The sequence below is a fragment of the Drosophila simulans genome, chromosome 3R (assembly GCF_016746395.2).
Source record: "Drosophila simulans strain w501 chromosome 3R, Prin_Dsim_3.1, whole genome shotgun sequence".
Taxonomy (NCBI): Eukaryota; Metazoa; Arthropoda; class Insecta; order Diptera; family Drosophilidae; genus Drosophila; species Drosophila simulans.
The window spans coordinates 2011937-2024154 of record NC_052523.2 but is presented as its reverse complement, the minus strand read 5'-3'; the positions used below and the strand labels follow the sequence as shown (position 1 = coordinate 2024154).

The 12218-nt window shown below is 44.9% G+C and overlaps 2 protein-coding genes across 3 annotated transcripts in view; one reads left to right on the top strand and one right to left on the bottom strand.

The window, feature by feature from the left end:
- LOC6726821 (inositol 1,4,5-trisphosphate receptor) overlaps positions 1-3714 on the bottom strand; it is a 22321-nt gene extending 18607 nt beyond the window's left edge. For both annotated transcript variants that reach the window (XM_016176138.3, XM_044923415.1), the window contains exon 1: positions 2909-3714. The gene's annotated coding sequence lies outside the window, so the exon portion shown is untranslated. The remainder of the gene's footprint in view (positions 1-2908) is intronic.
- LOC6726819 (glutamate [NMDA] receptor subunit 1) overlaps positions 1-12218 on the top strand; it is a 14642-nt gene extending 2424 nt beyond the window's left edge. The window contains exons 2-15 of the mRNA XM_016175954.2: positions 4307-4573; positions 4645-4767; positions 6084-6308; positions 6438-6640; positions 7558-7723; positions 7789-7894; positions 7958-8118; positions 8180-8396; positions 8457-8652; positions 8713-8925; positions 9123-9551; positions 10394-10566; positions 10620-10876; positions 10934-12218. Of these exons, the coding sequence (XP_016033321.1) occupies positions 4397-4573; positions 4645-4767; positions 6084-6308; positions 6438-6640; positions 7558-7723; positions 7789-7894; positions 7958-8118; positions 8180-8396; positions 8457-8652; positions 8713-8925; positions 9123-9551; positions 10394-10566; positions 10620-10876; positions 10934-11281 (2994 nt within the window). The 5' untranslated portion in view covers positions 4307-4396 and the 3' untranslated portion in view covers positions 11282-12218. The remainder of the gene's footprint in view (positions 1-4306; positions 4574-4644; positions 4768-6083; positions 6309-6437; positions 6641-7557; positions 7724-7788; positions 7895-7957; positions 8119-8179; positions 8397-8456; positions 8653-8712; positions 8926-9122; positions 9552-10393; positions 10567-10619; positions 10877-10933) is intronic.

Sequence of the window (12218 nt, the reverse complement as noted above, 5' to 3'; positions counted from 1 at the left end):
TCGCTATGTTAAATAGTTGAACAAAAACTCACGAGGGAAATTCTCCAAGGGCTCTGCCGACGTTGGAATGCCCTTTCCATTGAAGGAATTTAAATATCTTGCGTGCTTATATTTTGTTAAATATTTTCCATTTACATTAGTTCGGCGCGATTTCAGGTGCCCAATTCTATTCGTTGATTTATAGATTTAATTTTGAATTATACTATTTACATTTTATACTGCTTTTCCATGGAGACGTATAATCGCGAATACCCTAACCGTGCAACTCAAAGTTCATTAACTGGCGTATTAATGGACATGCGAAAATTCGAATGGCGAGCAAATCGAAGTGTGAAATTCATAAGAAACCTTGTCGAAAGTATAACCCATGTCTGATGACATATATACCACGTTTTTTATACATAGTTATACATAGTATAGTTGATAGTATATATTAAGTGTTTGTTCGATACTCTTCATTTGGGAATTGAAAGAGTGAGAGTAACAGCTTTCCTTGGGGAAATTCGGTGCGCTGTTCAGCCATCTGGATGCTGGGAGCTTTGAAACTGTGGAGGTCTAATCAACTATTTATGGAGATTAATAGAATATGAGTTCAGACGGACGGCGAAGTGGCAGTGAAGTGAGAATCCTTTAAGAATCATTTAACATGAGTAATGAGAATGCAGGGCACATGTGCTGAGCGCTCCTTTCACCAGTTTGGCCATTCATTAAAGGTCTGGGCCCTGTCTGGTGGCTCAAAGCAATTGAAAAGCCAAGAGAACTCGGCCCACCTGAGCAGAAAAAGCGTGCAGCACACAGATACTCACACACACACTCACACTCGACTGGCGCTGATGAGAGCGAGCACTCTGCTCCTCATCCAGTCCGCTTCATTGATAACACCCGACCTCCGCATCCAAACACACACACACACACTTAATAATTGCAGCCAAGTGGGCTGTGCTCATCGGATGGGCGGAGGGCGGGCGCTTATATTTTATTTACAGCTCCAGAATGTCGCTTACACAATTTGCCTGTTTATGTTAATTGCTGGCGCTCCCAGGCGCCAACCCCCCCCCACTTTTCTGCCCCCCTGCCGCAAAATCCCCGCCATCTGCTCAATTCAGTTGCAAATTATGCACATGCTCATGGGAAGCCCACATAAATTGGAGCAAACACACGATTGTGGTCAAAAAAATAAGCATGGCTGAGAATCCCCAATGTGTTTTATTTATTCATTGTGATATCTTTGTGGTCAGTTTGTCTTAAATCGCCTTATGCGAGTTAAAATGGTGATTATTGATGATTATTGATGATTGATATTGATTAAAAATCATTTTACAAATAATAATGACAACTTTTGTAGAATTTGAAACTACAGTTGAGTGATTCTGAGAGAATAAAAAAACAAATAGCACAATTTTTAACTTAAGCACTTATCGTGGTTAAAGAGGAAATAGTTGTCAAGTTCCAACTTTTTTTTTTATATTAATATATAATTGCACAAAAACATAATAATCAAATCAAATTAAATACTATTCCGAACTAGCGTTTAGAAATTAAAAGCCGCTTGTTCAAAGTACCCGCAAATGACATCTCAATTGACTAGTTATCTTCAATAAGTGAAACTCACTGCACATACTATCTATGTGTCCCATTAATTTTATAATTTAGTAATTTGTTCGACATTAAATGTGAATATAATTGATCGTAATAGTGTGATCATAGGCCCATTAACCCAATCTTGATTACATGCAAATCAAGAAGTAGTGAAGTGCGCTCTTTCAATTGCAACAAAAAACTTGGTCAGAGAGCAATTTGGCGATGAAAGGCCATCTTTTTACCCCAGGCAATTAAATGGAAATCATCGCGTGCAGCAGGCTCAACACGTCCACTATTTCAGTACCCCACCCCCCCTTTTTTTTTGGGATCCCTCATCTTGCCTCTCACTCTATCGCTCGCCACCTGCCCAGTCAACACCAACAACAATGTGGCGCTTAATTAAGCACGCGTCGCCCAGTCAGCATCTCTCACTCTCTCTCTCCCTTTCGCTCTTTCTCTCGTTGTCTGCAATCAAGATTTGTGCACTGAGAGAAAATATAGACATAGAAATATATAATTTCTAGTTCCTGAAATCTCGACATTCATACGAACGTGGAAACGGTGGATCAAAAATATATATACCCTGTAGGGTCTGAAACGATTCCTTGTACGAGTACCTATTACATAATTTTGAACTCTACGAGTATAAACGAGTTTTAATTATGACTAATTTGCTTCGTCATTTGCTATATAATTCTTAAACACTGCCATTTAAACAATTTTTGTATAGCAACAAACAATCCTTATCACCACAAAACAATTTTGCAAAGCATTAGGTACACATATGGTGAGAGGTTTAAGTTGGGTTGATATGACGGATTTGTTTTCCTAAGGATTTATGTAAGTTTGGCTTGTTAGTTCATTTAAGTACACCGCTCAGTAGTGCAAAGTAATATGTGGTTTTAAGTATGCTACTTTAAAGACCACAATCAGTGCTGGCATAGAACCATACACCCGATAAACAAATGGATTTATGTCATTTTCCCTTGCATTTTCTTTTCGTGTAAGCAACAAATACTTGCCACTGCAACGTAATTGAATCACAGCGCATTTCTGGCCCTTTCGCTTTGGTTTACTGTCAATTATTCAGCGAAAGCAAGAGGCAAGAACGAAATCGAAATCAAAATCAAAATCAAATGGAATGGAAACGAGGGCGTGACTGCTAGATAATAGCTATCGCGGTAATTAGCCTATCGGTTCGGTCGCGATAGGCTTATTGCCTTATGACCTACTTAAATTGCCGGCAAGCCCTTCGGGAAACCAGAAAAACCAGTAACTGGGCTCGATTGGCAACAGGTAGTCGTTGTCGTTGTCGTGGGATACTCACCGCAGAATGTAAAAATATCCCTTGTACAGATGTGCCACTGTATGGTGATGGGTATTGAATCATCCGTCGATAGGCGACGATCGTAAATCGAATTTGACTTTATATTTATTTTATTCAAATTCAAACACTCGCGGGCACTCGAAAGAACTTAATATATTTTCACCTTGAGTGCGCGCACTTAGCCGCGGAAAAGAGAGAATAACAATAAGTGGGAATACGGCGAGGAGGGAGAAGAAGAAGAGCGCCAGAAACCACACACAATAACAATAACAATGCCGGGGCAGCGACGTCGGCAGAGGCGGTTTTGTCAATAAGAAATAGCCGTTAAAACACGCGACAAACAATTCCGGCTGCGAGAAAGAGAGGCAGCATGCGAAACAACGTCAACAATCGGCTCTCCCGGCCCCGCGATCCCGTTGACCACCCACAAGCAGCGCAGTCGCAGCGCAGCAGCAGCGCGGGCAAACAAAACGATTGTCGATTTCTACGCACTTTTCCAGGCACTTTTCCCACTCACGCACACACACCCACACACGCTCGTCGCATTCAGGCCAACAAATTGAAATTGGCCAGCATTTCGGGCATAAATTACGCGCTCGAAGCGTACGAAAATGCAATTTTCCAGGGCGCCGCGTCATGCGCGACTTCGTGTACCGTACCGCTCAGCTCCTCCGTCTCCCTCACTCCAACGAAGTGCCAGCGCAGCGCAGATAAGGCGGACCGACGCGGAAGAACCCAGCGAAAACACGTCCGACTGAAAGCGCGGTCGAGCAACAAGTGTTCGAAAGCCGTCGAACCATATGATCGATTGGTGTGACCGCGCGAAAAATACTAGTTAGCCGTTAATAGTGGTATAATTGAGATCTTAACTATTTTATGCACAGATATATGACAGTAACATGTTAATTGTTAAATTTACTATTGTCAAGGAATGGCATAAACAAGTGCAGAACCATATGATAAATTAGGTGGGAGCGCAGGGATGAAATACCAACTCAGACTAAATACTAGTCACTTACCGTAAGCATGGTAGCAACAATATAGCAATTCAAATATTCATAGCTAATGTTGATATGGTGACCGACGATTAAAATCTTCCCATTTCTTCACTCACATACTTACATTTTTCTTCTAAGCCAAATTAATGCCTATTAAAACAATAAAATGGTCACCCTAACGATCTTGCGTTGGTATTCATTTCTTAGCGATCTGGCAACACCGCATATGTAACAAAACTTAGCGCGAATTCAAAGATCTGTTCTTTCAAAAATGCGGAAACTAAATTGTGAATGGGTGTAACTTTAAGAAATCTTGTCTTCGAGCATTGGCCTTGCTGCATTGGTAAATGGAAATGGAAATTGGCATTAATATGCGGCATCTCCCCTTTTCGACTTGCAGAAAATGCTGGATGTTTGCTCGAGAAACCATTGAAATCGTCGCACAAAACACCTCGTTTATCCTCCCCCAGAAACTATAGACTTCCGCATCATGGCTGTGGCTGGGTTTGTTTTTTGCCGGCCATTGTTCGGGCTCGCCATTGTTCTCCTGGTGGCGCCAATTGATGCCGCCCAGAGGCACACTGCCTCGGATAATCCCTCGACGTACAACATTGGCGGCGTACTGAGCAATTCCGACAGCGAGGAGCACTTCAGCACCACAATAAAGGCAAGCCCATTGACTAACTGGATGCTCCACTTATCCGAATGCGATAATCACGCTTTCCCATCCAATCGCAGCACCTCAACTTCGATCAGCAGTATGTGCCGCGCAAGGTCACCTACTACGACAAGACCATCCGCATGGACAAGAATCCCATCAAGACGGTCTTCAATGTGTGCGACAAGCTCATCGAGAATCGGGTAAGTCGGTGGCCAAATGCAATTACCTGCTCATTTCCGACCACTCCTTCATCGCTTGAAGCTGCACACATACTCGTATCTGTGTTTAACCCGACCTGGTTCGATTCATTTCCATAATTCAAGGGGAAATGATTCGGAAATGGGATGATGACAAGCGGTAATGCGCCAGCAGATTCCAATATCCATGAGCTAACCAGCTGGAACTCTTGGAGCGAAAGAGTGCTTAAATGTGCAAATTTAACTATAATTGTATCACTTAAATGCTTTATGTTGTTATGCACCAGGTTTGCAGTAGGATATATTGGTAGGAGTTGGGCTGTCTTAATTATCTTAATAATTATTGATGGTCTTAAGTTGAACTTAGTGACTTATAATATTGTCTACTATTTGGCAGCATTATAATATAAACGTTATAAAGTAATTTGTCACTTATTCTAAATAATAATGTATAATATTATAAACTGGCTACAAATGTAAAGAACTATTTAAATGAAATAAGGTATTCCATCGCACTGTACTTGCAATCAATGGAATCACAAACTGGATTCTCGTGCAATAAATTACCGCTGTCATGCACAAAAAGGTGTTCATAAAATCCTAATGACGAAGAGCACTTCGGCGCTTAAAGTGCAATGTACCCGCCAGTGTGAGACTTCGTCACTTAAAGCTGAAACACTTTTTGCCGCCAACTGGTTGGCCTGCCATTTTGATTATCTTTGGCTTCCATCCATCACATTCCCCATATTATGCCACATTTATCATGAGCGTCTCTGTCGCTGCGGGATGCCATCCCCAGCAGAAGCCCACGCCCACTGGACCGGGTCCAAATCAATGAGATGTCTGTTTCGGGGCGTCATCGTTTGTCATCATTAATGTAGGGGTGAATTTATCATGTCAGGTCCCAAAATGCGCGTCCATTGCCAACCTTTCATTACCCAAAGGAAACAAATCAACTGCCATTGACTCCATTGAATGGAGGATCTGAAAGGTGCGTTTCGAAACTGTAGCATTCGACCGGCAATCAATGTTAATTTCAAGTACATTTGTATAAAGTCGACAAGTATCTTATGATGCTGTAGCTCAATCTACGCCTTCATTATTTTTGCCATTAGTACTCTCAACCTTATGAATTCGAAACGTATCTTATTTCGCTTCGGCATTTAAACGCCCTCTCGGCGCCATTTACACTTCCGATTCGCATCCACCCATCCATCGCCAGGAGACCTCCCTCTTGGCATCCTCCCATCATTGCTTATTTCCACTGATTTGGTTCTCCGTCCCCCGATCCCCGGCACCCTTTTCTTTTCCATCCGCAGGTGTACGCCGTAGTCGTTTCGCATGAGCAAACCTCAGGTGATTTGTCGCCGGCGGCCGTGAGTTACACAAGCGGATTCTATTCAATTCCCGTCATTGGCATCTCCTCGCGGGACGCGGCCTTCTCCGACAAGAACATCCACGTCTCCTTCCTGCGGACGGTGCCGCCGTACTACCACCAGGCGGATGTCTGGCTGGAGATGCTCAGCCACTTTGCCTACACGAAGGTATGTTCCAGGGTCACCCATCCATAGATGCTCAGTCTGTGGCTGTGGCACCTGCCCCCCGAAATGCTGCTCCCAAATTTGACTTATTGACTTATTGAGTTGTTCCGTTATCTGCTCCGCTGGCGACAGGTAATCATCATCCACAGCTCCGACACGGATGGCCGGGCCATCCTGGGTCGCTTCCAGACGACATCGCAGACCTACTACGACGACGTGGATGTGCGCGCCACCGTGGAGCTGATTGTTGAGTTCGAGCCCAAGCTGGAGAGCTTCACCGAGCACCTCATCGACATGAAGACCGCCCAGTCCAGGGTCTACCTCATGTACGCCAGGTGAGTTCCTCCGATTTGCGTAGGTAATGTGCTCCTAATTAGTACCATCGATAGTGACGTTTGCAGTTGGTGGTAATCATTTATCAGTGCTATCGTCACTCGATTAAATAATCAAATATCACTTCGTTGGATTTGGTGACTTTCACCCATGATAATTTAGCTTTACCAAGAAAAGATTCTAAATTAAATCAATAAATATATGTGTTGGAGCTTTCGAACTTAATATTTTAATATTTATTATTTGCTGGGCAATTACATACATATGTACATATATGGTTGTCAATCTTGATGCATTTCTTACTTCGGATGACTGGTTAATTTTAATTCTCAAGCCCGTCAGTCAATTGTTGTCAATTCAGAATAAAATGATTTTATGTTTACGGAGCGTAAATTGGTGTCAATGGAAAAGCGGCGTACACAAGATTACTGAGATTGAATTCCAGCATGGGCGTGCCTTGGACTAGCCAACTGGTCGTTTCTGCTTTTCATCGAATGGAGGCAACGATCTACTAGCCATTTACATATGTGTATTATTACTATTATTTTATATGTGGGATGGTTTCTTGGTTAGCTTGCTAGAGTTTCCTAAGGAAGGTCGCTGGTTTCTGGTAGTAAACACCATAAAGTAACTTCCGTCCTGTGGTTAACTGGGACAGCTTGTGAATTCTGGTGGATAGAACTGGTTGCTCTACTAATGAATAAATAACTTTAGTAACTTAGAATCTATGGAATATGAGGCAGTTAGGAAAGTGGATGTCTCTTCCTTCTACTTTTTACTGCTCCTTTAAAAGACCGTAGATTGCGATTTCGTCTAGCTTATAAACAAGCTCAATAGTGCTCTATACTAATCATGAAAGACCCAAACACCTGAAATGTCGAAATTGTAATTATTATGTGTACCTTAAATTCATCCACAGCACGGAGGACGCTCAAGTAATCTTCCGCGATGCCGGCGAGTACAACATGACCGGTGAGGGTCACGTGTGGATTGTGACGGAGCAGGCGCTGTTCTCCAACAACACTCCGGACGGAGTGCTTGGTCTCCAGCTGGAGCATGCCCACAGTGACAAGGGGCACATCAGGGTAAGTGCTAAGTCCGTCTGCTCCAGAGATCCTAAGTATATATTTGGTAACCTGGTAACCAACAGGACAGCGTTTACGTTTTGGCGTCGGCCATCAAGGAGATGATTTCCAACGAGACCATTGCCGAGGCTCCCAAGGATTGCGGCGATTCGGCCGTTAACTGGGAATCGGGTGAGTAACTCTGAAGTGGCCATGGTGTTCCAAAGTTATTGTCATACCCAAAACATCCGACAGGCAAGCGACTGTTCCAATACCTCAAAAGCCGTAATATCACCGGAGAAACGGGTCAGGTGGCCTTCGATGACAATGGTGACCGAATCTACGCTGGCTACGATGTGATCAACATTCGAGAGCAGCAGAAGAAGCACGTGGTTGGAAAGTTCAGCTATGACAGCGTAGGTTACTTCTTTTATCTTCGAAGCTATCAAAACATAATCCAAATGACCGAATGAACAGATGCGGGCCAAGATGCGGATGAGGATCAACGACAGCGAGATCATTTGGCCGGGAAAGCAGCGCCGCAAGCCCGAGGGCATCATGATTCCCACCCACCTGAAGCTGCTGACCATCGAGGAGAAGCCCTTCGTCTACGTGCGGCGCATGGGCGACGATGAGTTCCGCTGTGAGCCGGATGAGCGTCCGTGTCCGCTGTTCAACAACTCGGATGCCACAGGTTGGTGCTCCAATTCCATTGACTACAAAATCGATGTAAACTTACCCTTTCCGTCGACAGCCAACGAGTTCTGCTGCCGCGGCTACTGCATCGACCTGCTGATCGAGCTGTCCAAGCGGATCAACTTCACCTACGACCTGGCCCTCTCGCCGGATGGCCAGTTCGGGCACTACATCCTGCGGAACAGCACGGGAGCGATGACGCTGCGCAAGGAGTGGACGGGCCTCATCGGGGAGCTGGTCAACGAACGTGCCGAGTAAGCGATGCGGGAACCGCCAGCATGCGACTCCTCCTACTAATCCGGACTTCCATTTAGCATGATCGTGGCACCACTAACCATCAATCCGGAGCGTGCCGAGTACATTGAATTCTCGAAGCCATTCAAATACCAAGGCATTACAATACTCGAGAAGAAACCGTCACGATCGAGTACTCTCGTGTCTTTCTTGCAGCCGTTTAGTAACACGCTATGGATCTTGGTAATGGTGTCGGTCCATGTTGTGGCGCTCGTGCTCTACCTGCTGGACAGGTGAGTGAATCCTGGGTCTATCCCATCCCATACCCCCACCACACCACAAAAACCCACCCAAGCAAAAGTGAGGCGAAGCAGAGGGCTGCTGCATTGGACGGTTGAATGGCACCCCGACCAGCTAATCCCCGCCTGGAGTGGCCTGCAGATCCGGATCCTATTAACCACACGTTTCAATTCCAAATTTCCGAACTCAGATTCTCGCCGTTCGGACGCTTCAAGCTCTCGCACTCGGACAGCAACGAGGAGAAGGCCCTCAACCTCAGCTCCGCGGTGTGGTTCGCCTGGGGAGTCCTGCTGAACAGTGGGATTGGCGAGGGCACGCCCCGGAGCTTCTCCGCCCGGGTGCTGGGCATGGTCTGGGCCGGATTTGCTATGATCATCGTAGCCTCGTACACCGCCAACCTGGCTGCCTTCCTCGTGCTGGAGCGGCCCAAGACCAAGTTGAGCGGCATCAACGACGCCCGGCTGCGGAACACCATGGAGAACCTGACCTGCGCCACCGTCAAGGGCTCCTCCGTGGACATGTACTTCCGTCGCCAGGTGGAGCTCTCCAACATGTACCGCACCATGGAGGCGAACAACTACGCCACCGCCGAGCAGGCCATCCAGGATGTGAAGAAGGGGTAACGATTGCTTCAGGCCGACGATCCTTTTCGTAGCTGAGCGTAGCATCGCATGTCATCGCACCACTGTCCAGATCCAGAACCAGACTACAACTATACTACTACTACTACTACTACTTTTACTCACTCTCCAAAACTCCACCTTCAATTCAATTCAATTCAGTCCACCTAACGCCACTGTCTCTATCTTTCTCTGTCTCTCTATCTCTCTTGCTCTCTCTCTCTCTGTTTCGATCTATTAGATATTATATGATATGATATGATATGTTTTGTAATCGTTAGCGGTATCGTGTTCGTGTTGGTCTTGCCCCCGTAATATCCGCCCCTATACCATCTTGTATTTCCATATCTTAGCATCTTTATGTCTGAAGTCCTTGCAGATCGTTTTAAATATATCAATATCGTACTTTCATTGGTCTGCTCAAACTTTAACTAATAATATTGTAGATTTTACATTTTCTTATTTAAGTTAATTAGTTAAAACTGTCATTTTATGTACCCGTTACTTGTAGAGTAACTAGATTGATTGAAAAGAAAGAGGTATGTAATAGCCGATTCGATATGTCCGTACGTATGAACGTCCTAATCTCGGGAACTTAAAAAGTGTGAAGTGTGAATAATCACACATCTCTTTAATGAAAAAGTAAAGGCTATTTTTTATAATTTTACTACGGATATAAGGAACAATCCTTAAAAGCATCTGCAAGGGCAAGGCAAGTTTCGGCACTCGAAGCTAGCATATCTTTCTAGTTTCTTGAACGTTTCTTCCTACATGTTGTAACCCCCTCCATCCAAATCCAAACTGGTCAAGCAATAACAATAATGTCCGATTGTGTCCACAGCAAGCTCATGGCCTTCATCTGGGACTCATCCCGGCTGGAGTACGAGGCCTCCAAGGATTGCGAACTGGTTACTGCCGGAGAGCTGTTCGGACGCAGTGGCTACGGAATTGGACTGCAAAAGGGTTCGCCCTGGACGGATGCGGTCACGCTGGCCATCTTGGAGTTCCACGAAAGTAGGAGTTACACATGTATACCATTGGACGGCATCTAATGACTTTTCTTGCAGGCGGTTTCATGGAAAAACTGGACAAGCAGTGGATCTTCCACGGACACGTCCAGCAGAACTGCGAGCTCTTCGAGAAGACGCCCAACACTCTGGGGCTCAAAAACATGGCGGGAGTGTTCATACTGGTGGGTGTGGGCATTGCCGGCGGCGTGGGCCTGATCATCATCGAGGTCATCTACAAGAAGCACCAGGTGAAGAAGCAGAAGCGCCTGGACATTGCCCGACATGCGGCGGACAAGTGGCGGGGCACCATAGAGGTGGGTACTCGACGCAGTCTCGATATGATCAATCTGAGTAATTACATTCCTCCCCAGAAACGAAAGACTATTCGTGCCTCGCTGGCGATGCAGCGACAGTACAACGTGGGCCTGAACTCCACCCATGCCCCGGGCACCATCAGTCTGGCAGTGGACAAGCGCCGGTATCCTCGCCTCGGTCAGCGACTGGGACCGGAGAGAGCCTGGCCAGGAGACGCCGCCGACGTTCTGCGCATCCGTCGGCCCTACGAACTGGGCAAGCCTGGCCAGAGTCCGAAGGTGATGGCCGCCAACCAGCCGGGAATGCCCATGCCCATGCTGGGCAAGACACGGCCCCAGCAGAGTGTCCTGCCACCTCGCTACTCGCCCGGATACACCAGCGATGTGTCGCACCTGGTCGTCTAAGTTAACATTTTGCCAAAGCAGCTAGAACTTAGAATCAAGTATTATCATTGCTCAGCCCATGGCGATAGCCAGCTAAAGAGAATTTAATTGTAGCAAATCGATTGTTATCGCTGAAAGGAATGGCCAGGACCAAAAAAGGACGATTAGCGTAATCTCACACAACATTTATGTCATTTTTGCATTGTTCCGTCGTTGGTCCTGTGCGATTGTCTGTTATATCAGAGTCTAGGTGTATTATTGGATGGTCTATTAAGTTTTTGTAGTTTTCGACGGATTTATGTGAGGTGCTGGAGGTAGTTTCATTTCACTCTGAGTTCACGCTTTCAATGTGCATACTGTTTCCCCAACTACTATATCTCCGCTTTAGCTTTTCTCAGCTTTTTAATAGAACTCCCAAGGAAAAGAAAAGATACATAGATCGATAAATGCATGACCAGAAACTTTCAACAACACACAATTCACCACAAAACCCACCCATTGTTGCAAGTCGTATACCAAAGTCTATTCTCATCCAAACCAATCTCAAACCCGATTTTGGATCTGGGCATAAGTTTGCCTCAACTGAAAGCTCCGATAGCCTGTACAACTATACAAATTATATTTCGTCTTGAAAAAAGAAGCTTGAAAAACATAGATTTCATCGATTGCAATAGTGGATACAGAATCCAAGAAAGGGCAATTCCCAGAAAGCAATTAACTAGACAAAATAAATTAAACTGAAGGAAGCTTAAACGAAATTTTTAAACAACAAGATTATATATTATATGTATACATAACATATTGATAAGATTCAGTGTGAAAGTTAACAGCATAAATGTGAAGCATAAGAAACGAAATTCAAGAACAAACAATATTTATTAGTGGAATTTGAATTTTAAATGTTTTGCGTGTGTAAACCGTTTATGCGACTAAAATAAATATTTAAAACAAACTAGTA